This window comes from Galleria mellonella, unplaced genomic scaffold (genome assembly GCF_026898425.1).
Source record: "Galleria mellonella isolate WM207_F2 unplaced genomic scaffold, CSIRO_AGI_GalMel_v1 utg312, whole genome shotgun sequence".
Taxonomy (NCBI): Eukaryota; Metazoa; Arthropoda; class Insecta; order Lepidoptera; family Pyralidae; genus Galleria; species Galleria mellonella.
The window spans coordinates 8,201,357-8,229,126 of record NW_026442074.1 but is presented as its reverse complement, the minus strand read 5'-3'; the positions used below and the strand labels follow the sequence as shown (position 1 = coordinate 8,229,126).

Below are 27,770 nucleotides of genomic sequence, written 5' to 3'. Positions count from 1 at the left end.
GGTAACCGTCGCCTATAGACATGAGCAGTATCACGGACATAACAGAGTAAACTGTTTCGCCCCCCGTGCGTTACCATTCCTCAGGACTCAGGCGTTATTCCTCTGTACCCTGTAAATTCACTGTCATATCCCACCCCTCAAACCGAAACACAACCATGTAAACACGACTGCTTCACGGTAGAAACACGAATGTAGAACAACGGTAGACTTGAAAGTCTACCATGGTGATCATCTGCATCGAAGGAACAACATTCGAACTTATAACAGCTAATTTACTGTATGGTTATGAAGAAAGAATATGACCACTATTTTTCATTTCCTGGACAGAAAACTTGAACTCGGAATGATTAACTCGTGGCCTGACTAATTTGGTAATAATATGCTAACGTTCTACCTTTTCTTATAGGGAGGCCTTAAAATAGGTCCGTCTGTTGTAATCATAAAAACCTGACAGATTCGATGTAGGTCCAAAGTCCAAAGCAAGGCAGAAAACCAAAATGCTATCATTCGCATTATAAAGTTTTTGCACTAAACTGTTTGTGAAGCAAGGAGTTTTGCTGTAAAGTTTTTAATCTCTATTCGAATTATTTCTCAATTTATTTGTTAATCTATTAATTTTATGCTTCTGGTAGCGACTTACTTTAGCTTATTATAATTTTTTACTATACATAATAACAAGAGTCTAAATACGAGCTGTTAATCATGAAATAAACATATGTGCCCTATTTAGTAATATTGGCGTAAGATGACAGGTGAAAAAAACAAAATGTATTTGACTATAAATTTATTTTCTATTTACAATATGATTTTATATACAAGTACTATAATTTGGCTTTTTTCTTATCCATAGGAATAAACATTTATTATGAAAATATCGTAGAAAAATACTTATAGTATTTTACACGTAACTAACAAATAAAAATAACCTTAATAGAGTCCAAAGCCATCTTACAGAATTTTTAGGACGTTATTTTTTTACAAGAAAATTACTTTACCCAAACAAAATAATTCGTACCCACTAATAAAACATGAAAAAATATTAAATATAAAAATAGCTACTAATAGTAACTTCTATATATGTACATGCTATATGATAAATTCGAAAACTCTATAGATTGTGTTATTAAACATTAATTGGCAAATGAGAGAGCACCACGCAAAAACAAAGGCTTCGCATAAACAATATGTACGTCTACCAACTTCGTGTTAATCTTATTAGAAAATTAAGTGAGCTATAATATATGGAATATTTAATATTTACGCCGTTTCATCGTATAACAACCAAATTAGATGAAGCTATTAGACACACTTTTAACATTATAAGCGTAGATCCTAAGAGCGTTAATTACGAAATTTTATTAATACAACATTGCAAACATCTGTCAAAATTCGAAAAACAATTCAACACGTAATTATTTTAATTGTCTATTTTATAGCAATCTATTGTTTACGTTTTATTAAGCTTTTAGATTACTTTTTAAATGGTCAAAAAATATTCACAGATAATTCCGACGTTGTTTACTACTAGCTTACTTTGTATGAACGTATGAACACTCTTATAAGTACATAGGTACTAAAATATATGGTAACTAATTTTAAATTCTTTATGTAAACAGATTTATAGTGCTCTATGTCGTTAGGAAAAATAGTTTTTATGCACAATTTAATATAAAAATATTACATATAATGTCAAAGTTCCATATATCACATTTAAATTGACTACAGTAGTGTGACGCCGATACATAAATGTATACATATACCTACCTTCTCTTAATCCTTTAAACACTAAACCTCTATGGCGAATTTGCCTTACATTTGCCGTCAGTTGGCTGTTCAAATTTTACCGCCCCCACCGATCTCTGAAATTCGATACACTAATTCATAATTACATTAGTTACAACTTTTTATCAATGAAATTGTAACTTCGTGATTATAAAAATTTTGACCCCAAATTTGCCACCCCTAAACCCGGCTACACCAGGCTCCAGCCTACTCATCCCGCTGTTAAATCAGCCACAGCTAGGTTACGCTCGGTCTCTTTTATCTTAAAAACTTCTAATATCATACTTTCAAACTCCAAATTGATCATGTACCCTGACAATATTACAAGATTTTTGAATACTTAGTATAAAAACAACAAATGACGCGTCAACGAACAGCTGGTTTTTATGACATATGTTTTGACGTTCGATACTCTGTTTAGACATATGTATACGAGCTAAGATTTTATAATTTTTTTCTTTATTTCTATAGATAATAGCCAATCAGATGTTAGGCGACTAGTCATAAAAATGGTAGCTGTAATAAAAAAGTAGAAAATTATATCTACTTAAAGCCAAAGTTTGAATGATATTAATGATTTCAATGACGATCTAATAACTTTATTTTCTATTCTTAAAATACCTAGAATTATAAAAATAAAATAGTGAGCACATTTGAAATATATAAAAAAAAAAAATTACTATGTAATATATTTAACAGTTGAATTCTAAAAAAAAATCTTCATAAATCTGATATGTATATTTTTAAGCTCCATAGAATGTAATCCCGCCAACATAATTAAAATTAAATTATACAAAAATTTACTAGAGTCACAGCAAAAAGAAATTACAATACTAAAAGTATAATGCATTATATAAAACATTATTGTAAAAACTAGATCCATCAATCAGTAATCAAAAATTAATTCATATATTACCAAATATTGATTACTTAAAGAATTCCTTAATTGATCCATAAGAGGTTCTGTTTTTGTATCTACAAAAACAGAACCTCTTATTCTTTTTTATCTAAATTCTTTTTTTTTTTAATTGCACAAAAGTGCGAGACTAAATATGGAAGTTTAAAACAAGGGAGAAAGTAATGTGCATGTAAAAGAAACTTTATAGAGAAAACCTGAACTTGTTTCTGTATCTAGTTTTTATATGAAATTTTAATATTGAAATACAAAATTATATGTTGTTCGTTACTTTATCAGGTCCCCAGCGCGATGTGGTTACTATAAGGATCAGTCGATATCAAGACTCTTAAAACTACTCGTGAAGCTTGCGAACATGCCTTTGCTTGGCTTCTTAATCCTTTTCTTTTCGTCCGCTTTGAACAATTCTGTTTCTATAAGCCACTCCCTATAATTTTCTTCCATATTCTTCCTTTGCTCTTCATGGAGCTGTCTCACGGGAGCTACGGGACCGCCGTAGTCTTCAGGCAGTAGTTCTTTGTCGACGACAGAAGCAGGTCCTTCTGATGAGAAGTTCAGTAAGTTCAGAAGGTTGGAGTGGATAAGTGGTTTCACGAGGCACATCACTTGGTTGATGAAGGAAACTGTGTGTACCACATGAATCTTTTTGAGACGACAGGGATGCGCGCTCTGAAATAATATTAATCAGGAAAGACAAGATTGAGAATAAGCATTACATAACATTTTATTCAAATAACAGCTTTTTTTTATATATATAGAAGAATATTTAATTGTAGTAATAAATTTTTTTTTTTATAAAACTTAGAATGGCAAACAAGCTGACGGCCCACCTGATGGAAAGTGGTAACCGTCGCCTATAGACATGAGCAGTACCATGGACGTAACAGAGTATACTGTTTCGCCCATGATATCCCCCATGCGTTGCCATTCCTGAGGATACTTGAATCATAAGATAAAGGACATAACTTCTTTGTAAACCTACAATTAAAAATAGCAAATATACTGACGATGCATCTGATAAAAAGCAGTATCTATCACCTATGTGAACAGCATCATAGAGATCACCAAGCACACTGCACCCATCTGAGCCCATGGTTCTATGAGATCAAACTGTAAGTGTATCCTTTCAAATTAAAAAAGAATGTTACAAATCGATAACGTAACGAAAATATAAGGTAACAAACATAAAAAAAATACAACCGAATTAAAAACCTCCTTTTTTTAAGTCGGTCGAAAATATTCACATTCTGATAATACTAAAGTATGGGACGGGGGGGAAGGAATTGTCTAACTGACCCATTGCTAGCAATACACACCCTATCAGGTCTACTTCCATGCGGTTCCCCTTGGAAACCAGAGTGATTAATTCTTGTGGAATTCGTCACGATAGGCTGCTATTATCGTCATCTATCATCCCTTACTGGTGCCCCGCCAGCGTATACTGATAACGCAGGCAGGGTTACCGTTCCATTATCACTCATTAAAAAAATACTAAAGTTTGAGATATGAATTAATAAGTACTATATACAACAATTTATTGCACGGTAATATAGTTGTTATACATATATATATCTGTCATTAACCTAATGCCCTTAGGTTTATATATGTTACAGTAGATATACAATATATGCATTAGGGCATAGGTTAACTAACTTACTCCTTATACTCATACCACAGTATAGCGTACATGTGTGTGTGTGTTAATAAGCACTATCACTACTACCATGGTCTAAATAATGTTACTACAGAATATATATTAATTCTAAGTAATTACTTATTACATACACTAATGCCAGTTCCTACCCCTTTCTCAAACTTCTTATAGATTAATTTTTTTTTTTTATACTACTTAGATTGGCAAACAAGCTGACGGCCCACCTGATGGAAAGTGGTAACCGTCGCCTATAGACATGAGCGGTACCATGGACATAACAGAGTATACTGTTTCGCCCATGATACCCCCCATGCGTTGCCATTCCTGAGGACTCAGGTGTTATTCCTCTGTGCCCAGTAAATTCACGCCATATCCCACCCTTCAAACCGAAACACAGTCATGCAAACACAACTGTTTCACGGTAGAAACACGAATGGGATAGAGGTACCCAAGCAATCGACTTTTGTACAAAGTCTCCCTCTGGTAAATACTATACCTGACAACTAAGATATCCAGTAATTTGACTACCATATATTTATAGCGTACCCTTGCACAGATACTTTGCTTCAGTAATAACTGGGATAGTGGTATGCAGACAAGCTACTTAAGAACTTTTATTTAGTCTCTCGTCTAATACGAGTAAATATATACTTTTAATGCGCGGGGACATCTCAGTCAGACGCTGCTTGACTCTGTCTCTTAAATTTATGTTTGGATAATTTGAGAATGTACCTCACTTCATTCGTACCTCAGAGGTTTTTTATTTTAATAAATGACAATAATAAGATAACACCTCCCTCGCTAATAGCATACTCCGACAGAACACCAGTGAAGGATAATAGTTATCCCATTCTGATAAATTTACTTGGAATCAAGCACTATGGTTTTCAGAGAGGACCATAAAGAGGTCGACTTGATAGGGTATATTACTAGCTACTAATCCCCATTACTAACAACCTTCTTCCATACTTCCCCCATACCTTGGAAGGCAAAGTTGTCGTTCAATAAACCACCTCAGAAATCTTCATAGATAAATAAGATGGTCTAAAATATTTTGATCATCTCACGCGTAATAGCATTAGTACTATATCCTATTAAACCGAAGCTATGTCCATACGCTTCAATGACTGTTTACCATCAGACGGACTGTATGCTTTTTTGCCACCTTCGTGGTATAAAAAAAGAGTTCTTAACGAGGTAAATATTAATTTGGGAAGGGCAGACAGCAAGCAGAATACTGTTATTTGAAATTTTACTCATTTTACGATTGATACTTTAATTTACTAACCTGTATATATTGCATGAAAGCTCTCAACGCGGGCAGCGTTACGCGGGTCAGATGCCCGATGCTGCAGCCTTTCATATCGAAGATGACGATGTAACCTTCGGACAACCGGTCCTCGGACAGTTTGATGTCGTTAAACATACAGAACACTCGGACAGCGTCCGCGAAGTTGAGTTTGCTATAGTCGAAGTCAGATAACCGGTATAGAAGGACGTGGTACCCCTCAGACGTCTTGTTCGGCAGTGCCACCATATGCCTGAAAAATAAAATATAATTTTCTGAATAAATTCTAAATGTATGTGACGTACTTACATGCTAAGTGAAAACGAAAATCATTAGCGTTCTTTTAAGAAAGTATGTTACCAGTAAAATTGATCATTTCCCCCAAAAACAAAGAAAATTTAAAAAACGGCAAAAACTTTTTGATCCCTCATAATTATACGCCACATACTGTGCAGTTGTCTATTTACAAGTAATATGGAGATGTAATTTTTTTTAATCTCTACCCAAGTTCTTTAGAGATTCAGTACTAGCTTTATGACTGCTTCTTCGTACGCGTAGATTTCAGAAGTAAGTAAACCAATAAAGCAGATTACGTACTAAGTTTTAGGTATTGTATGCTTCCCTATTTAAATTAAATAAATAAATTAAATATATCTAGATAAAATATACATCTTCAAAAAAATACAACTGTGAAAATCGTATCCAATTTGATGCAGTAGTTTCTGAGCGATGCCGAAACAAATATATAAACAGACGAACACAATTTTTAAAAGTTATTCTTTTAACATATATTATTAACACTTCCATAAAATTTTCCTTAAATGTCTCCCATGTACAGACATCGCCTAGTTACAATATTATTATATATAAATATATTATACGGTAACCGCTTACCATCAGGTGAGCCGTATGCTTGTTTGCCACCTCAGTGGTATAAAAAAAAATATAAGTACTATTAAAAAATTCTGCGTATAAAAGTTAAAAATGAAATGTAATGTATTTATTAATTATTATTATTTATTTATTTCATGTAAGTATTGTATGAAAATGTACTGAAATTACTTACAGTAGATACAAAGTATGCTACAAATATGAAAAGATTTAAAAATACTTAATAAATATAGTTTTTTTTTTTTAATTACTGATGTACACACCTTTAACATCCCTTGATATTAATTGTATAATTTACATTTGACGCTTTATGTAATAATTATACCCCTCTACTATTACTTTCTATAGGACGGCAAATATTTTTTGGTTCCCAAAGCCATAAACAGGCTAGATCACCGTGAAGCAGCAAAACAGACGTATTGTATTTCGATTTGCAGTATTTAAAAACAAACAAATTTCTGATATAATCATTGAAACTTCGTTTTAATGCATAGTAACGCATGAGGAAAGGTCAACAAATGGACGTGTCTACATTCTTCCTGTTTCTATAACTATGTAACGATTCAGATTGTATATATGGTACCCACTCATTATGTAGTCAACGTGCTAAATAGACGTTTACTTTGAACCGAATATAAATTTTAAATTTCCCTACATAAATAGGTTATATCCTAACATGACTATAGGATAATTTATATACTAATTCATAAGGGTAAATCCGCAGGAAAAAACTAGTATTTTAGTAATTTCAAATACGTGTTACAGTACCTCGAAACCATCATCCGTTTCTATATCCTGTAATTTACAAATGTCCTCCAATGTTACCCAATAATTTAACACTGTTTACCATGTGTTTGCTAATTAACATTCTGCTATTAATATCCTACTTCTTCAGACAATAACAATATGTGAAATTTGCATTGTATTATAATTTTCTGTTGATAAATAAATCATAAATTATAATTTCGTTTTCAATAATTATTCAACGTAGTCATAAATTAATGCACATATTTTTTTTATTCATTTCGCTTTTCAGTTTAAACTACCAATTTAAATGAATACCTCTGTTCCACTCGTATACCTAAAACAAAGCTTCGTTGGTCGTGTTTCAGTTTGAAATTTGAAATATAACACTGACATTCCATAATATGGAAGTATAACACCACGACTTTCCATCAGAATGGTCATTGTTCGCAGATCGAAGTTGTATAAACAAAAAACCGTCAACACTGCTGCCAATATTTATGGATTGAATCCTATTAGGCTATTAATATACGTAAGCCACTAAATTATAATACTAAATTTGCATGCCTTTAGATAAGGCGAAATGTGTAGATCAATAATATTTAAGACCATTATTACCACACTTCACACCACCATACCACACTTCTAGCAAACCACATTTCACATTCTACCACATTTCTAGCAAATAAATAAATTATTAATATTATAACACTTCAAAGAATAATATCCACTAATAATTATTCTTTGTCTATCAATAATTTAGTTTTAATAATAAATACCCGGACTTACTTACTTGTTCGTTACTTCTAGACAGTAAGTTTAGTATTATACTGTTTAATACTTTAACTGTTCGTTTTATTGAATTAGTTGATTAATTGGGCTGGATGACTCAAATGATGGAAAATGATGGCAAGACCTAAAATGAAACGCGTCTACCCTAAAGACCACTATTCGCTTTTGACTTCAAGAATCTGAGAATGTATATCTCCTTTTTTTGTATATCAACAATAACTTTAAAAAATAACCTTTATAGAAATTGTAACTTACGTGATATCCATAATAGTCTTGTTTTTGGGTGCCAATGGGTCCCGGTTGGAGAAGATGTCCGGTGTATTCGCTCGTATGGTGAAGTAACTTTCGATCGTGTACTTCGTCTCCTTCACTTTATAGTAGTTGGAGTGGAGAAACAATATCACATATTCATCCGGAATGTAGGGCAGGTGCGGCTGACTTTTCATCCTGGAATTACAATTGTCTTCATTTATTAAGATGGCTATACCAGAGGGGAAATTTGCACAAAAGTCGCCTGCTATATGCTCTATTACACTAGTACTTCTGCCATGAAATAGTTGTGCTTGCAATCTTGTGTTTGGTCAGTTATGTAAAGGACTTTGATACATGGTAGTGCATTTACAGTTTGTTTTAATTTAGATTTTAATTTATAGTTAAAAGTTAGGCATGATAATAATAAGTTAACAATTTCTGCCGAAGGTTTACTATCTTTTCCTTTTCACAGAGCATTAAGTATATATATATATATATATATATATATATATATATATATATATATATATAGTATACATTAATTTAAAACATTATTATTACAATATTAGTGTCTAACACTCACGATTCTTTGCGTTAAGGTAGGTATGTAAAAAAATCATCCTTTATCGATTTAAATGAGATTAAAAAATCAAATTCATTAAAAATCAATAAAGAAACAGTAAATAAACTGTATATTGTATTATAAAATGAAAATAATAAAAATAGTCGAACATTCGAATATACAGTTTTAATGAATTAGCTCTCCACTGACGAGCCGTTCCGATCCGATAATTGGCTAACTGCGAATGTTGTGGCCCACTGGTTTACTAACCCGACTGAAGATCTCATTGGACTGGAGTTTAGTCTGGACTTGGAGTTTAGACACAACTTTGTCTACATGCCCACCTCTGCCCTACTTGGGTTTCTGCTGTAAAACAGCTATTTTCATAGCTGCGTTTCCATTTATAGGATAAAATGTAGCATGGAAATTACTGGAGGCATAACAATCCTCAGGAATAGCAACGCGTAATGTTCTTGTTGTTGTACCCTACATCAGAAAACAATGACAAAAGAGGTGTAACTATTCCAGTTTAATAAATAATTAATTAATTATATTATGACATTTATATGCGTGTAATCTGTAATCCATGTTGTGTACACCTGCTATAGGTATGCATATCAGCATGCTACACAAAAAATGTTATTTAATGTATGTTTAATGTATGTACACTGTTGGTGTACCTAATTCGAAATAAATAAAAAATAAAGAAATAAATAAAAAAAGCGTAGTAACGTCGTCCGCTTCTTTGGCATATATATGGTCAATAATTTAAAAAAATAGTCTGCAAATAAAATATTTTTTTCTTTTTTTTATACAACTTAGAATGGCAAACAAGCTGACGGCCCACCTGATGGAAAGTGGTAACCGTTGCCTACAGACATGAGCAGTACCATGGACATAACAGAGTATACTGTTTCACCCATGATACCCCCATGCGTTGCCATTCTTGAGGATTCGGGTGTTATTCCTCTGTACCCAGTAAATTCACGCCATATCCCACCCTTTAAACCGAAACACAGCTATGCAAACACAACTGCTTCACGGTTGAAACACGAATGGGACAGAGGTCCAAGCAATCGACTTTTGTACAAAGTCTCCCTCTGGTAAAATATATAAAATAAATAAATTTATCCCATCTTTACAATTTAAAGAATACTAATATAATTTTAATCGCAAATTTGTGGAATTAATTCACGATTCGTAAATCGTAAATCGGAATATACCTACGATCAATTCAGGAGTTGCCTTGTAAATAATTGCCGAGTATCATCAGCCAGATGAGTTAGACCGTCATTAGATACAATCAGTCTACTTATAATTACGTATTTATCATGTTTCTTTTATAATAAGTACGCTCCTTTTGTTTATCTTCCAAACCCTATTTTTTATCCTTAATATAAAAATTTTATTTACATTTTTTAAATCTGTAATTTATTTATTTATTTACACTTTATTGCATTATTTAGAAAATAATAAATAAATATTAATGAGAAAATACAGCTTTATTGCTAAGCAATCTTAAATAAAAATTTTAGTTGTTAGTTTTTTTATACAACCTAGAATAACAAACTAACTAACGACCCGCCTAATGGAAAGTGGTAACCGTCCCATATAAATAGGAACCATGGACATACTATGTCAATACCCTTCATGCGTTGCAATTTAGATGTACCCATTACAACAATTTTTGTACAAGATCTCCCTCTAGTATATCCCTAATTATGTCTACATAACTCGCAAAGAACCTGGCGTAAAGATAAATCATTATTATAACTAAAGATTAACAAAAATATTGTATCTGAGATTTATTTTAAGTAAGTACATATGAATCAAACATACCATCATTATAATTTCAACCATTTTCTGTGAACTACTGTGCCTACCCTATCATCACTACATAGTATAAAACAAAGTCGCTTCCCGTCTGTCTGTCCCTATGTAAGCTTAGATCTACAAAACAACGCAACGGATTTTGATGCGGTTTTTTTTTTATTAGATACAGTGATTCAAGAGGAAGTTTTATATGTATAATACATGCATAATATAGTAGAAAAACACTGATAATTTTAAAGGTTTCTAATGTATGATGTGATGTAATGTGTACCCAAGCTAAGCCGCGGAGGGTCGCTTGTTATAAAATAAATATACGAATAATATAAAAATAAAGACTGTCCCACCATGCCCAGCCGTCAAATAGTTGCATCTTGCCCTATCTAAATTTCTTAACGCTGTATACCGCCCATACTCAGCTATTCTGTTAACACTAAATCTTTACAAAATAGGTAACTTTAGAATAGAATAGAATTCACTTTAAAGCTGGAGAAGAAAGGTCTATCAATATTTAACCGCCTTAACTAATAACTCTTAACTAACAAATTTTCAAGTGTCACAGAAAACATCCTAATTATGAATTTATTTAAAATAAGATGTTAATCAAAAAGAAATTTATTAGCTATAATATAAATTTTCAAATTATAATATCAACATTATTTGTCCATATAACATAAGTAAGGATATAGGTGCCTAAGTTAGTCTAAAGTGTCTACAACTGTTTTATAAATGTCTTTTAGGAGGTAATGGTGATTAACTGCCGTTACGTTACATACAACTATGAAACCCAAAAATAAAAAATATGGTGTTAAACAGGCACACCGCACAGCAGATTTAGAGTGTATCAAATTGGACCTAAAAATGTTAAAAGCAACTAGTAAATCTTTAAAATTGTTCCTTTAAATGATTTATACTCGTATATATGATGACGCAAACAAAGTCACGGGTTACAACAAGTAAAATTATAAGTGTCGAACATTCCGTATTATTAGAAAACCTTTTAGATTTTCGCCTTTGTACGAGGTCTGTCCGGAAAGTTCGTATAAAAGTGTTCTGGAATGCGAGAAAGAGGAGTGGGGAGGCCAGGTAAGCGCAGGACCCCTTCCTTATGTCCCTAACAATGCTTCAGTTCTGGTCTGACCGCCGTGCGGTGCGAACTGGCTTGTCACGCCATCTGTGAAGTTACCTCTTAACGAAACCCCGTCGGCATGGAGCCCGCTTCCGTTGAAGAGCAGCGCGTCGTAATCAAGTTTCTCTCGAAACTCGGCAAGAATGGCCGTGAAATTTTTGCCGATCTCAGAACAGTTTATGGGGATGATGCTGTGAAGGAACCAACCGTCCACAAGTGGCTAAAAAGATTCAGAGAGGGCCGAGAAAGCATCAAGAATTCGTCCCTCCAGGCCAGACAGTTGATGGAAAATTCTACGTCGATGTGCTCAGACGCCTCAAAGCTCGTGTGGCACGAGTTCGTCCAGAATTGGCGCGAGAGGGGCGTTGGATTCTTCACCACGACAATGCCCCTGCCCACACCTCTCTTGTTGTCCGTGAGTTTTTGAGTAAAAATTCCATTACGGTGACCGAACACCCCCCCTATTCGCCGGATTTGGCCCCGTGTGACTTCTTCTTGTTCCCAAAAACCAAATTGGTACTTCGGGGGCGGCATTTGGGGGACATAAATGAGATAAAAAAAGCTACGACGGGGCAGCTGAGAAACCTACAACCAGAGGACTTTCAAGGAGCCTTCTCACAGTGGAAACGGCGTTGGCACAAGTGCATTATGTCACAGGGGGAGTACTTTGAAGGGGATAAAATTGATTTACCTGAATAATTGTAAAATAAAATTTTTAAAAAACTTTTATACGTACTTTCCGGACAAACCTCGTATACATAAATAATAGTTTTGTTTTAATATACATAATTAATGGCTTCTTACCATGATTATTTATTAGTTATGTCGAGACGTGACCATGACTCTTGCAACAGGGTCGAAGTAAACACTCGTACTAAGGAATCTATTCATTATGCATACGGCTCTTTCGTACATTGAATTCTTTTTTGCGAATATTTGTTGCGAAAATTATATATTGTAATATTTCATATTATAATAAACCTCTGAATCCGGCCGTTTAACCATTCGTTCAAATTGCAGTAATTATTATTATTTAATTTGTGCAAATATCTAACTATATTAATTTCAGTAAATGTTTCTTCGAAAACAACACACCATACCAGAGGGAGACTTTGTATAAAAGATGTTTGCTTGGGTACTTCTGTCTCATTCGTGTTTTAACCGTGAAGCAGTTGTGTTTGCATGACCGTGCTTCGATTTGAAGGGTAGAATATGGCGTAAATTTACAGGGTACAGAGGAATAATACTTGAGTCTAGGAATAGCAACGTATGGGGGGTATCATGGGTGAAACAGTATACTGTTATGTCCATGGTACTGCTCATATCTATAGATGATGATTACTACTTTCCATCAGGTGGGCCGTCAGCTTGTTTGCCATTCTAAGTTATATAAAAAGAAACCTTTTTTTTAATTCGCGTCATCATTGTGTAAAAATTCTGAATTTTTGAATTTAGAACCTCTTTCTTTTGGAACACAATAACGGGTATTACACATATTTACAGCTGTTCAACTTGACCGACTTTTCATATAAAATTAAAACATTTTTTTTTCTCATACTTCACAACTTGAGTTCGTAGTTATGTAATACCAAGAAATGCTGTTAGGTACAGAAAAAGCTGACCACTTCTGAATCATATCCGGCTATATATAATCTAAAGAGAACTAGTGTCCCGCAATATTGCTAACCGCGGCAATTACTCCGCTTTCTCATCATAATCATCCAGTAATCATAACTGTTCAAATAGCATGTTAAAATATGCTTTAAAATAATGTAACAAATAGGTTTAAATTATATATAGATAGAGTGGCATCATACAAACACTTTGCCAAAAACAGATAAATTTTTAAATAACCCCAAGTACTTACATAGAAGAGTCATCATCATCACATCAGCCTTTAACTGTCCACTGTTAAACATAAGCCTCCCCCTTCTAAGGTTTTGCCAGTAGTTGCCACGCTTGACAGGCAACCGTAGTTAGGATTTGGAAATGTTTTAAGAGGGACGATGCTGCCCATCCCTCGCCTTCCCTTAGTTGCATGTTACAGCACCCACGGGAAAGGAAGCGGCGGCCTATTCTATGCCGGGACCACACGGCATAGAATAGGCAATATAAAAAAGTATCTACTACTATATACATAACAATTAACCCAATATTTATACGTCCATATAATGATATGCAACCTAAATCCTATATAACATAACAGGTTTACACCAGCTGTAATAGCAGTTGTCCGAATTACAAGTTTCACGCTTCAGTTGCAGTTGCAGTCAAACGAAATAATATCTACATATAAGTACAGTTAACAACGAAAATCGGTGAACTTGTTCGGATTTGTAAAACCGTATTTCTTTTGCCAAACTGTACTTGTACAAATATGTTTTGATAGATGTAGCATTGAAGTTACAAAATTCGGAGTCATAACAAAAAACTATATAAAATTTTATTCCTTAAAAATGACAACAGAGTTGCATAAAACCTTTTTTATGCAGCTCTGTTGTCATTCATTCATAACAGCAAAGTAAACAACTTTGTACACTTATGTCGCAGATATACAGAAATACATTGTATTGTTCGATAAATTTTGTGACCTTAATATTTGCAATTTTGTTACAATCCTCACGAGAAGCGAACACACAATTATAGGAAAGTAAAGCACTGTGTTACACCGCTATTCCACCGAAGGCAACAAATTATTTATACTCATATTATTGATGCTGACTGTACCATTTCACTATTAAAATGCTCATATACATTGCATGTTCGGATAAACTAGCTGTCGGACTGGTTCCTTTATTATTGCATTTCATTGTTTCATAACACATGTAAAGATCTCAGTCTAATTAGTAATACATACTAAACCACATTATTAACGGAATATTGAGCTTTATAATTTACATTATTTACTTTTACGGTAAAATTACTGGATTAATTTGATCAAAATTTATTAAAGAAACCTGGAGCCCGAAAAACCCCAACAAAAGATGATGTAGAAAAATAATGACATCAAAAATACGCCGCCTGCAGTAATAGGTCACGAATAGCTACAAGTAACGGCATTTAGAAAGCGAGATTTCTCTTAAAATAATAAATTCTAAAATAAACCTTAGATAATGGATACTATCCATCAAACATTCAACGTATTGATTACTTGTTCTGTGACACTATTGAATATCGTTAACGCACCTCATCTTTTATTTTTAATCTATGATATATGAATTCTCTATTTGTGATCTAAGTTTGAGATACAATTCAACTAAATCAACGTCCTTCAATTAACCTATTTTTTATTTAAATACTAAGTTTAAATTTTATCTTAGCGCTCGCAATCACCCGAACTGATAGACGTAATATATTTTATGTACACAGGATACTGCAAAAAAAGTCTCAAGTAGGTTCTACTACAGTGAAGACTCCTGGAAAAAAAAACTTAAATAGTACCAACTGAAGTGCTATTAATAATAAAAGGATAATTATCTTGCAAATTTTGTATGTATGTAATGTTTATTTAATAATAGTGCAGTGTTAATGCATATTACATAAATCCAAGCAATAAAATAAGATTGATTGATTAATACTTATAAACTTACAGATTCGTAAAGTAACAACGCATTTATTGGGAAGTACAATGGATGACACAGAATATTCCTATCACCCACGGTATTTTATTATATATATATATATATATATATATATATATATATATATATATATATATATATATATATATATATATATATATATATATATATACATACATACATACATACATACATACATACATACATACATAAGATAATAGAGTTGTTAAGGTCTCTTACTTGACCATTATTTAACTATTAAGACAGATTAAAATTAGTCTAATGATAAATTAGAAAGAAAGAATAATTTTACGATATGCCAAAAATATTAGGGTCGATTCTGAAGCATCAAAACTTAAACTCATAACTAAAATTTTAATTTAAAAGTTTAAAGAAACTTTATGTACGAAGTCCCGAGAATTAAATGTTAAATAGTACTGCACAATTGTTGGCGACCGGCCGATGCAAAATCCTTACATTTTACTACATACTTTTTTATACAGATTTACGTTTAAATTGTTTTAATTTATAATTTTTTACTTTATATCTTTTGACAACGGGTATTATTTCTTGTTTGATCGCTGTTTTATACATTTCTCGGCTAAAATCTGTGTCTACATTTATCACCTCATCACAGTCCACCGTTCTCTAATAACCATTTTATTATAAATGTATATTATTGATGTTTATATATAATATTTATATTTATACTCATATCTATTAATGTGTTTAGGTTGAAATCAACGTCGTTAGCTATAAGTCATCTATACATGCTGTAAAAAATATTCTTCTTTTCATTTAAGAGTTTCCTCTTGTCGGTGCAACTAATTCATGCATCTTCAGCCAGTTCTATCCCAGGCCATATCTTTGACCTCCCTATACGACATAATACCTAGTGTTTCTTTTATCTATAGATTCCAGATAAAAAATTTTTGAAACAACAAAATTCTTAGCCTCTTATACTGATATACCGAATTGAAACATAAAATGCACATATTACGAAATAAAATATAATAATATTTACTTACCACTCTCTAATCTGCTGTATGTCCTCTTCATGCCCCTCCGGTAGCGGCTTCAAGCCGCGCATAAACGGATGCGAGAACTTGGTCGCCGACATTGCGCGTGCGCACCCCCGCCGTTACTGAAAAATAAACTTTATCTTAATATGGGTATATTTCATTATCAGTTATCCCTTTTCCGAATTGACTCGGGTTTGGGTGTTCTGAATCGTGTCCCCTGATAGTTATTGCCTGGCTCGATGTAACACAGCATATCGTAGCTTGAAGACCAAATGGATGTGACCAAGAATATGGCCCTTATTGATATTATTAAACCAAGATTACACAGCCGCCAGACCAAGATCATTTTACTGCAATATACCCTATCAGAGTAACCTTCATGCGGTACCCCCTGGAAACAATGGTTAATTTTTGTTTAATTCGTCACGATGGGCCAACTGACCAACATTCATCCTCATCTATCATCTCTCACTGCTGACGGGAGCCAGCGTATACAGATAGTGCAAGCGGGGTTACCATCCCATTTTCACCCATTAAAAATAAAATAATTTTATTGAAGCTAAAATATTTTCTATAGGCGTGTATAAAAAGGAGGGAGAAATAAGGAAGAACGAATGGAAATCAGCTAAGTTGAATGCATTAAGGCATAAAACAGGCAATAAAATACCAAAAAAATGCTCAACTACGTTTGGCTTTTTAATATGTTTTAATAATATTTCAACAGAAATACATGATCTTAGCTCTAATAAATTATATAGGTTTGGCGATCCTGAGGTCTAGCCCTGGTACCTAAAGATGTGAATAGACGATCAACTTAATGACGCAATTCGGGACAATATTTATTAATTATGGCGTAACGTCTACATTAAGCAAATTAGTGCGATGCTAATATTTGGCAACTAAATATACCTGCCTACTAACTGTTGCTAAATATTGGCACCGCAGTATATCAATATTGAGAGGCACTATGAAGCAATTTATGACATTCGCCGACAACTGTTACCGGAGAGATATTGTCCAAAAAAATTTATCTGTTATGCTAACGTGCTCTTTGTTGATTTTTAAGTGACTTCAGAAGGATGAAATTGTCAATTTGATTGTTTCTTAATGTGGTTCTATGGTACACAAAAACATCGCCATTTCTGAATCGATTTAAATAATTCCCATCGACGTGTTAGTCCCATATTAAATTTGTAACAAACAAAACTGCCATTATTCTTGTTTTTACACTTGAATCAGGAAATCATAACTCTAGTCAAATTAACAATAAACATGAGTTCTTGACCTAAGATGAATAAACGTCATACCTAAGGTGTGAAATAAACAACTTACTTACAATTTACATAAAGGTAAATTAAACAAATATAATTTGAAAATTTTGAATTATCCACTATATAACACTAAACAAAGCCTTTGTTTAACTTGTGAATTAACTGATTTTATTATTTCGCTGTTAAGTTGTCTGTATTATTGTATGCCTTATGGCGAGACACAACGAACACTGTATTTTACCTCTATAATCTTAATATAACACCTTAATAGAATCTGTTTTTTTTTATTTAACATAAGCCGTTAACTGTCCACTGTTGAAACTCAACAGTGGACAGCACCCCCATAAGGGGGTTTTCCCAGTAGTTAGCAGGCAGGTTTTTTTTAATGAGTGATAATGGAATGGTAACCCCGCCCGCACTATCGGTAGACACTGGCAAGGCGCCAGTGGAAGATGATAGATGAGAATGAATGCAGGTCAGTTGACTCACCATGATGAATTCGACAAAAATTAACCATGATGGTTTCCAGGGGGAACCGCGTGGAGGTCGACCTAAAATGGTATATTGCTAGTAATGGGGCTATTAGACCTCATTACTACTACAATTTCTTTCCCCCCTGGCAGGCAGTTTGACAACCACAATTAAGCTTTGATGTTTTATGAAGGATGCTGCTGCCTCGAGTATGAAGAAAGGAATGGGTGGTCCATTTTATACCGAGACCATACGGCTAAAAATCTATTTATCATAATAAAATTAAAAAAAATATATTATTATAACAAACATTTTGCAATAATACATAAACACAACTACCTAAAGATTTTTTTTTATAAAGATTTTTATAAAGAAATATAAAGATTTATAATTATTAATATAAGAATACATATGAATTTTAGTTACCTATTTTGGTAATATGAAATAAATAAATAATAAACAATATAATATACTTTGAGATTAGATTCAAATTAATTAAGCGCAAAAAACTATAGCATTATATACAACACCCATTTTTAATCGCTGACCTAAAATGTAAAAATTCGATGCAACAACGCATTATTGCGAATTTCAGGTAGGCGTATAATTCGGGCATATGGTACGATGTTACGGCATAACCAGTGATGCGGAAACAATGCGGTCCAGTCCGTCTGTATGTAATCGTCGTCACGGAATACATTGTTCGTTAGCTACTTATTAATAAAAAGAAACCTATCGAACGTACTCTACTTTTGTATGTAATTATAATGAATGCATTTCACTTTTATAAAAATCTAACACAGTGACAAAACAATCTATACTGGTGAGTCTAGAAGCATGAGATTTTGTAAACGACTATCTCTTACAATTACATTACATATTACTTCTCAAAAAAAAAACTAATTCAATCTAAACAATCATCAAAGCCTAAACACATCGAGATGTATCGTAAATACTACATTGTAAATAGTACAAATAGCAAAAATGTATTTATTGTACTCGTACATCTTTGCTCCGCAAAGAAAATCAGCAACTTTAATCGACATAAAATTAAATTAAGTCCAACATGGGAGCAGAATTTATAGCTTCTGACGGAATAAGCCCAATCGATTTTAAAAAAGAAAGTAATATAACATAATCGCAAAAAAAAACAGTCGAATTGAAAACTCACATCTGGAAGTCGCTTAAAAATATAATACATCCCAGAACACAGACCGAGATCTACGTATTCTGGTGTTCCAATTGGAAAGAATTCGCATAATAACATAGTAGTAGGATTATACCATATCGTTGGACTACAAATTCCTTCTCTAAGGATAGTGGATGCTCATCTTACATCTTATAAAGGACAGCCATGCGTCCTAAACTTTAGTAAAATTCAATACAGTAAATATTTATACTAGTATGAGGTACCTAATCTTAAACGAGTTTATATAATAACTTATCATTAACAAAGAATATTTAAAATGAGATGACTACTATTTAAAATGCAATTATGCAAACCTAACCTTAGAATTGTATTTGTGTATTACGCAATAAACAAAAGTACATACTTATTTGCATTTTCTCTCAGCGACATAGCATATTATTACTCACTTTTGCATAAGAAACAAACCAACATACGAGAAAGTAAATCTCTTAAGTCGTTGAGTCAATGTAATTAAGCTTCAAGTGCAAAATATATAAGTTACCATCTTAGATTATATAGCTAGAGCTTTGAGCCTCAAAAACGGGTCAACTTTTTGTCAGCTAATTGTCAAATGAGCTGACTCATTTTTTTATCAGTGTTCTATATACTTACGCACATAATATATCTTAACGTATTTAAATTTTTCTATATTTAAAAATAAAATTAGTTTTTACACATTAAAAAGATGCAAAAATTATAAAACAAAATAAATATAGAAGTTATAAAGGAAACATAACTATTTATTATGCAAAATTGTATGAAAAAGTTGACCCGTTTTTCTCGAAGCATTTGTATGGCGACACTCTATCCATATAATTTACCATTACCATATTCTCTTCGTCGATAACTGATGAAAATTTTGTATTTAGGGCTAAAAAGCCCTACGGACTAAAGTCCGTGCCCACACCCAGGATGCGAACAGAGCTTTTAACTATGCGAAAAGACATGTCTTAGCGTACATATATGCATTTTAGAGAGGTCTTTTTCCATGAAATATCCTGGAATATAATTTTAAATACGTCTTTCTTTTAGCTTTTACGAAAAAGACAAACACATTATCATACAATGATCAAGGCGTGAAAAGTTTTTTCTGAACTAAGGTTAACTAAGATTCTTTAAGAAGAACGAAATAAATTTGTATCAATTTACTTTTGCCATCTATCTAGGTATATTAAAGTTCAATAAATTATTTTTTTAAACACGTTAGACTTGCATATTGCGTTCAAAGAAAACGGATATAACAAGGCTACGATAGTATTTATGAAACTGATCAACTTTCGCTAAGGGACATATTTATGTCGAAATATGAAATTACATTTCATCTTTCCATACAAACCAAACGGTTAAGTTCTGGGTAAAAAAGATTCTACCTATAATAAAATCTATATTTTTTTTTTCATATTTGGTCCTTTATATAAGAAGATGTAATTCGTATATTTTTTTTAATGGATGATAATGCAACAATGATTACTAGTCGACCTGATAGAGTGTATAGCTAGCAATGGGCTTATTAGACTCCATTACTAACAATCCGTTTCTCCCCTAATTCGTATGTTCTTACATTTAACCTGAAGAACTTAAATGTTACTCTAATAAAAATGTAATTAAAGTCTATTGTTTCCATCACTACAAATAGCTGAACAAATTTCAACGAAATTTTATTATTAACACAATTCAAAAACAAATGAATGTTGTTTATCAGAACCTGTGGGACCAATCCTGATTATGTTATTGTAACTGGAGCTTTATATTGTATGAAAATATTACTAACAATATAAAGGATTAAAGAATAATAAAAATATTCTTAGTCCAGATTTTTTTATATATAACGTAACGTAACGTGCTCAGGAATAGAAATATTTTAGTACAGTCGGCATCAAAAGTGGACGAAACTTTTATACTTCACTCTGTATATAATTCGTTGCGTATATTCAACATATATATTTTTAATATGTTCATCATCAATTTGTTATACAATATTTTCAAAATTAAACCACCAAAGATCTTAATAAGTCTCGCTATACGAGAGGCAATGAAATCTATCGATGAATCGGCTTATTTTGACGCATGTACTCGAATACGATAAAAAGTAATAGCAACGTCGGATATTTTGTTCTATCATACAAATGCAATACTTTACTCAACCTTTGCGTATTAGTCTAATTATTCCGTCTATCTACTGTATGCAACGTTATTTAGAGATTTTTTATAATGGATGATAATGAAATGGTAACCCCGCCCCGCCTGCGCTGTATGCTGGCGGAGCACCAGTGAGGGATGATATTTGAAACTGAAAAGGCAGGTCAGTTAGCCCATCACGATGACCTGCCTGCGAGAGGGTTGATCTGATATCATGACTTACAATTCCTTCCCCCCCCCCTCCACTTTGGTTGTTCTACACTACTCTAATACCTATTGGGAGGGGGGAAAGGATTGTTAGCAATGGAGTTTGACAGCCCCATTGCTAGTAATATGCCCTATCAGGTCAACCTCCACGTGGTTCCCCCTGGAAACCATCATGAACAATTCTTATTGAATTCGTCACGATGGGTTAACTGACCTACTTCATCCTCACCTATCATCCTTCACTGGTGCCCGCTAGTGTATACCAATAGCGCGGGTGGGGTTACTATTTCATTAACACCTATAAAGAATACCTATTGGGAAATAGTCCCTCTTAACGTTTTCAAAAACTCCTTGAAAATTGATAATATTTGAATAAATTTGTCTAAAGTTTTAGAGGGAAATTACAGCAGTTTCAATACGGTTACAATCATATTGTGTGTTCGCATATTGTCGTGCCGGCATGTTTAGTGAGGTTTGGCATAACGAAAATCGTATTTACGTACGATACGTAACTGATACTATACTATTACGTATACTATATACGTTACGTGACAACTACAAGTCACGCTATGTAATTGAAACTGCATAAGTGCATATCTCCTTACTGTTCCTACCTTGGAGTACGTTATACTAAGTCTATGGTTGCTACTAACACTAAAAGCTATCACTAGGTACAGCCAGCAACAAAAGTCGACGAACTTACAAAATACGATATATATAATAATGTTATAAGTGAAACATAATCACACCCATGGTCTGGTCCTCAAGCTATGTTATCTTGTATTATGAGGCAAAGAATATCTAAGTGTATACACCCAGATCAGAGCCAATCAGAAAAGTTGGTTTTCAATTGACCTAACCGGTAACCTAACTCGGAACTTCACCACTACGCCATAGTGGTTGCCAAATCCTTCTACCAATTCCATTGCTAGCAATATAGGGTCAGGTCGACCTCCACGTGCCCCCCCTGGAAACCATCGTGCTGAATTCCAGGTTCATTCATCACGATGGGCTAACTGCTCAGCCTTTGCATTTTCATTCTCACCTATCATCCCTCACTGGTATCTCGCCAGCGTATCCCGTTAACACAGGCGGGGTTACCATTTCATTATCATTCATAAAAAAAAATCTTTTTGGTAGTTTAATCATGAAAATACTGCAATTTTACCGACAGACACACTTACCCATTTTCAATAATAATTACTAAACATTAACACAGTACATATTAATTACCTAATTGTTTTGACAAACACTGATGAAATATCTATTGTTATTGATAATGATTAACTGGTAGAGATATCGCCAAGTATTAAATCCACCATAATGAACACATATATTTATACTAGCTGTATCCCACGCCTTCATCCGCAGAAACCAGTATATAAAGTAGTAAAAGATATAACCTGCTATATGGGAGGAAGGGGTTGTTACTAATGCAGAACAGTCGCATTGCTAGCAATATACCCTATCAGCTCGACCTCCACGTGGTCCCCCCTGAAAACCATTATGTTGAATTCCATCATCACGATGGGCTAACTGGCCTGCATTTTCATTCTTACCTATCATTTATCACTGATATCGCCAGCGATTACTATTAGCGCAGGCGAGGTTACTATTCCGTTATCATTATCATCTATTAGAAAAAAAACCTATCCGTGTACCAAATTTCATTCAAAACCATTGAGTAATTTTTGCAATTATTTAACAAACACCCATCTATTCGTCCTTACAAACTTTCGCATTTATAATATTAATTTCGCGTTTACAACATTTCGCATTAAAATTAAAGAATCAAACAATAAAATAGACACGAAATTCCAAATGCAAAACCCGATACACTCAAGCCAGAGACAACTTTGTAAAGATAGTGCCTTAAAAGTAATTAATCAACCTAATTAAAAGTCAAATAGAAACCTTCTTTAAACGAATAAGTGCAAAATCGATAGGAATGATATACCTGAAGAAGGTAAAAGCCCTTTAATAAATAATAAAAAAAAATCCCATATAGCTGACGGTCCACCTGATGGAAAGTGGTAACCGTCGCCTATAAACATGAGCAGTACCATGGACATAACAGAGTATACTGTTTCGCCCATGATACCCCCCATGCGTTGCCATTCCTGAGGACTCAGATGTTATTCCTATGTACCCTGTAAATTCACGCCATATCCCACCCTTCAAACCAAAACACAGCTATGCAAACACACACGCTTCACGGTTGGAACACGAATGGGACAGAGGTACTCATGCAATCGACTTTTGTACAAAGTCTCCCTCTGGTGAAATCATATCCCGTATAACATTAACATGTTACAGCTACGCGGTTTACAATCAATTCTCTCTAGCAGTGAACATACATCTAAATTCCCTGTCTACGTAATCATCAGCATATCAGCCATTAACTGTCCACTGCTGAACATAGGCCTCCCCATAAGGGAGATATTACCAGTAGTTAGTAGTAGTAACGATTGGCAAGCGGGTTGGCAACCGCCGTTAAGCTTTGGCTGTCTTAAAAAGGACGTTGCTGTCTATCCCTCAACCATACGTAATATATTTGTGATAATATTTCAAACAGAGAAACATTGGTACAAGCGGGGGGAAAGGGATTGTTAGTAATGGAGACTGAGAATCCCATTGCTAGTTTTATACCCAACCAGGTATACCCTCGTGGTTCTCCCTGGAAACTATCATGATAGGCTAACTGGCCTGTTTTCATTCTCATCTATCACCCTTCACTGGTGCTCCGCCAGCGTATCCCGTTAGCGCAGGCGTGGTTACCATAGCATTTTCACCCATCAAAAAAAAAATATTGGTACAAGCTAAGAGGCTGCTATATATTAACAGTTTAGGCTGTTTCTCTCTCTATCATAGTAAAGTGATTAAAATAAAGGAGCAAAAAACGTATAGAGAGCACACATCGCGAATGGCATGAAAAGTGTATTCATATGTATTGAGACTACATATTAGTATACGTGTATGTTAATTATATATTATGGCGAACAATATATTATTATGTGTTATTTGTATATCAAAAATATTGAAAGCTTTTAAATTTCAGACAAAGCAGTATTATCTTAGTTAATGACGTATATTTCGTTTGCATTATGAATAAAAGTGCGAACCACGAAAGTGTGACACCACACAGAAGAGGGAAAATTGAAAGCGCTTCATTACTGACGTACGAATACTACAAAATATGCAGTGTATGTGTATTTGGGTAGTATTTATATAGCATATATCTAATAAAATTTGAAGTATTTATTGTTCTTAACTTTCGCATTTTTGACATATATTCTAAAGACCCTATCAGGACTTAAAGCGATGAAAATTTGCAAGTAAATAATACCTACATAACTTATTTTTAGCTTACACTTTGTACTGTTTTTTGTTGTTTGTTTTTAATTTTACTGAGATTTGGGTCAAAGAATACATAGCGGCAGTCAAAAACAGACAAACAAATAAAACGACGATCGCAGAACATTTATTAAACAGCTCTACTAATCACTGGATTAAGCTGCATAACCAGACAGTTCTATTAACCGAGCGTCACTATTACCCTCGGATAGTAGGTAAAGCAATTGAAATTAGGAAACATTCGAAAATTTTCGATAAGGAAGATATGTAGATATAGGCTTTCAAAAGTGTGGAAACCAGTGTTTGGTACACTAAAAACAGGCGATAACTTATTTAAAGGCAGTGTGAATGCCGTTGAATCTAGATAATAATTGTGACAATGTGAGGATACCCGAAGAGGTAAATGAAGACGCCGCTCACTTCAGTCCTGTTGTGACCACAACGTGCACGTTTCCTTGTCGACAATAAAAATCAGGTATGTAGGTACTATTCACCTGCAACTTTTCATCGCAGTAAATCCCGATAGTGTATTTAAAATATATATTGTTTCTTTGAAAAATATTTTTAATACTGATAAATACTACTTAATATGAATTATAATTAAGTTGCAAAATAAACTAAATGTAGCATGCCACTGTGAGTTTCATAAAAAAGTTATTTTGTTTAAACCACAAAGGTGGCAAACAAACCCGTCTGATGGTAAACGTTCATTGTAGCCTATGGACGCCTGCAACACTACGGATGTCACGTGCGCGTTGCCGACCCTGAAGAAACTTTAATATACCCTTTTTGAAGAACCCAATACTGTAGTCCCTAGGGAAAACTTTGACAGAGAGCTCGTTCCACAGCTAAAGCGTTGGTGGAAGAAAATTTCTCTGAAACCTCACTGTACGTGATCATTTAGATTCAAATTTATTATTCTCAAAATTGCATATTATGACACTTTTTTCCCGGATTCTACGTACGAACAAATATTTATAAATGACCTCACACGTGATTTTTTTGTGTGTACTTGTATTTCTTAAATGGCGATTCCGGCATCAATATATGTAGTGGTAAAATTAATAGTTCAGAGATATTATTTATCTATTCGTGCAAAACTGGGACCAATCAACAACTATTATAAAAATCTTATAAGAAGTGCAACGTCTTTCGATTCGAGGTCAAATTTATCGACATCAATTCTGTGATCCCTAACAAGAATAATAAAACTTGATTTAGTCACTACTTGACACTGATTGGGGTCTAGCAGCTCGTTTTCTCATCTTCGCAGTATTATTTTTATATGTTACGCGATCTCTCCAATTTTTTTGTGAACCAATGTTTTAATCAGGAAGTTTTATACTTAACCAGCTTTTCCCATGACTTGGTCTGCGTTACTGAAATATTTTCAATAAACGGGAGGAAAAGCAACCTATAATCGTCTCCAGGTTCTCATCTATCTCAATACCAAAATTCATTATAATCGATTTAGAGGTTTTAACGTGAAGTCATAACAAACAAACAAATTCACATCGCATTTATTTTATTAGTTAAAGACAGTCCATCCATTATGAACTATTTTGTTCCGATTTAAAGTTTTTATTCTTAAAATAATAAAATCAATAAATCATATCAGTGCCCCTTAAACCTCTTATTTCTCAGATAACATTCCTTCATAAAAGCTTCCAAGTAGTACATAAAGAAATGCTCTCATCGAACGGTACCACAGCGACATTCATATTCGATCTAAGTAAGTAATTACTTACTTTTTTTTACTAAACACAAAATTATCTTTAAGTATTTATTGCAAGCTTACACGGTATAAATAATATTATGTCATTCATTTAATTTACATGGGACGGTTGAGAAAAATTGATAAAAGGTTCCTAAAAATTTTCACATAAAATATATCAAAAGAAAATGTTGCAATAGAGAGCTAAATTATTTGTTTAATTACATAAACACTTAATTCAATCAATCGAATCAATTGGCAACACATTGTACAATTCACACAACATTGTTTTAGGTAATTTGATGCGAATATCGTCGTATTTGTTTACGAAGACGCAAATATCGCTGCTCACTGCAAAATGTGCTTCAAGTTATCAATAAATTAATACAAAGTTACTATATTAATTTATTGATAACAAACTAGAACGTGTCACTTTAAACATAAATAATAACTATAATAATACATACTTGTTCAATATCGTCTTTGAAATAGCAAAACTAGTTCACGGGAGCACGCGGAACGCGGGAAAACGGTATCCGATCACTTGATATCGTACGGAGACGTGCGAATACACTGACACACAATCCGCGACTGGCTGCCAGTTGCTACGCCGAGTCACCACAACCTTGTACAACTTGAGGTGGACCGAATAAAAGTTTAACTTTCTAATTTCCAAGAGCCACTCGGGCAGGTGTAGACGACGCGGCATCAGTCATCGCACCTAGCACAAACAATACCACCACAATCCTAACGGATTCTGAGCTATTAGGTGAGGTCAAGTTCTCCAGACGCTGACACGAAATGCTCGGACACACGAGGACAATATAACGCTATTAAATAATAATTTCTGTCTTAAATAACTGCATGTCTTTTCTTAATGCACCGTGTTCATAGACATTAGATACATGTGTACACTGATATTAGCCGTATTCCGCGACTTTGCACGCGTATACGAAGTATCCTATATATTAAGTTAGCATAT

General features: G+C 33.6%; 1 protein-coding gene across 1 annotated transcript; it reads right to left on the bottom strand.

Moving 5' to 3' along the window:
* Window positions 1-775: 775 nt before the first annotated feature.
* LOC113515190 (retinaldehyde-binding protein 1-like) lies at window positions 776-27,449 on the bottom strand. The gene is made up of 5 exons (XM_052896035.1): window positions 27,256-27,449; window positions 16,450-16,565; window positions 8,323-8,514; window positions 5,641-5,893; window positions 776-3,367 (listed from the first exon to the last, which is right to left on the bottom strand). The coding sequence occupies exons 2-5, from the start codon at window positions 16,539-16,541 to the stop codon at window positions 3,008-3,010; spliced, it is 897 nt and encodes a 298-aa protein (XP_052751995.1). The 5' UTR covers window positions 16,542-16,565; window positions 27,256-27,449; the 3' UTR covers window positions 776-3,007.
* Between the last annotated feature and the right edge of the window lie 321 nt (window positions 27,450-27,770).

Coding starts and splice junctions, on each gene's coding strand:
- LOC113515190 (XM_052896035.1), bottom strand. CDS start 16,541: ATGTCGGCGACCAAGTTCTCGCATCCGTTTATGCGCGGCTTGAAGCCG. Junction 8,515..16,449: donor ATACAGCAGATTAGAGAGTG/GTAAGTAAATAT, acceptor TTGTAATTCCAG/GATGAAAAGTCAGCCGCACC. Junction 3,368..5,640: donor CTTTCATGCAATATATACAG/GTTAGTAAATTA, acceptor ATATTATTTCAG/AGCGCGCATCCCTGTCGTCT.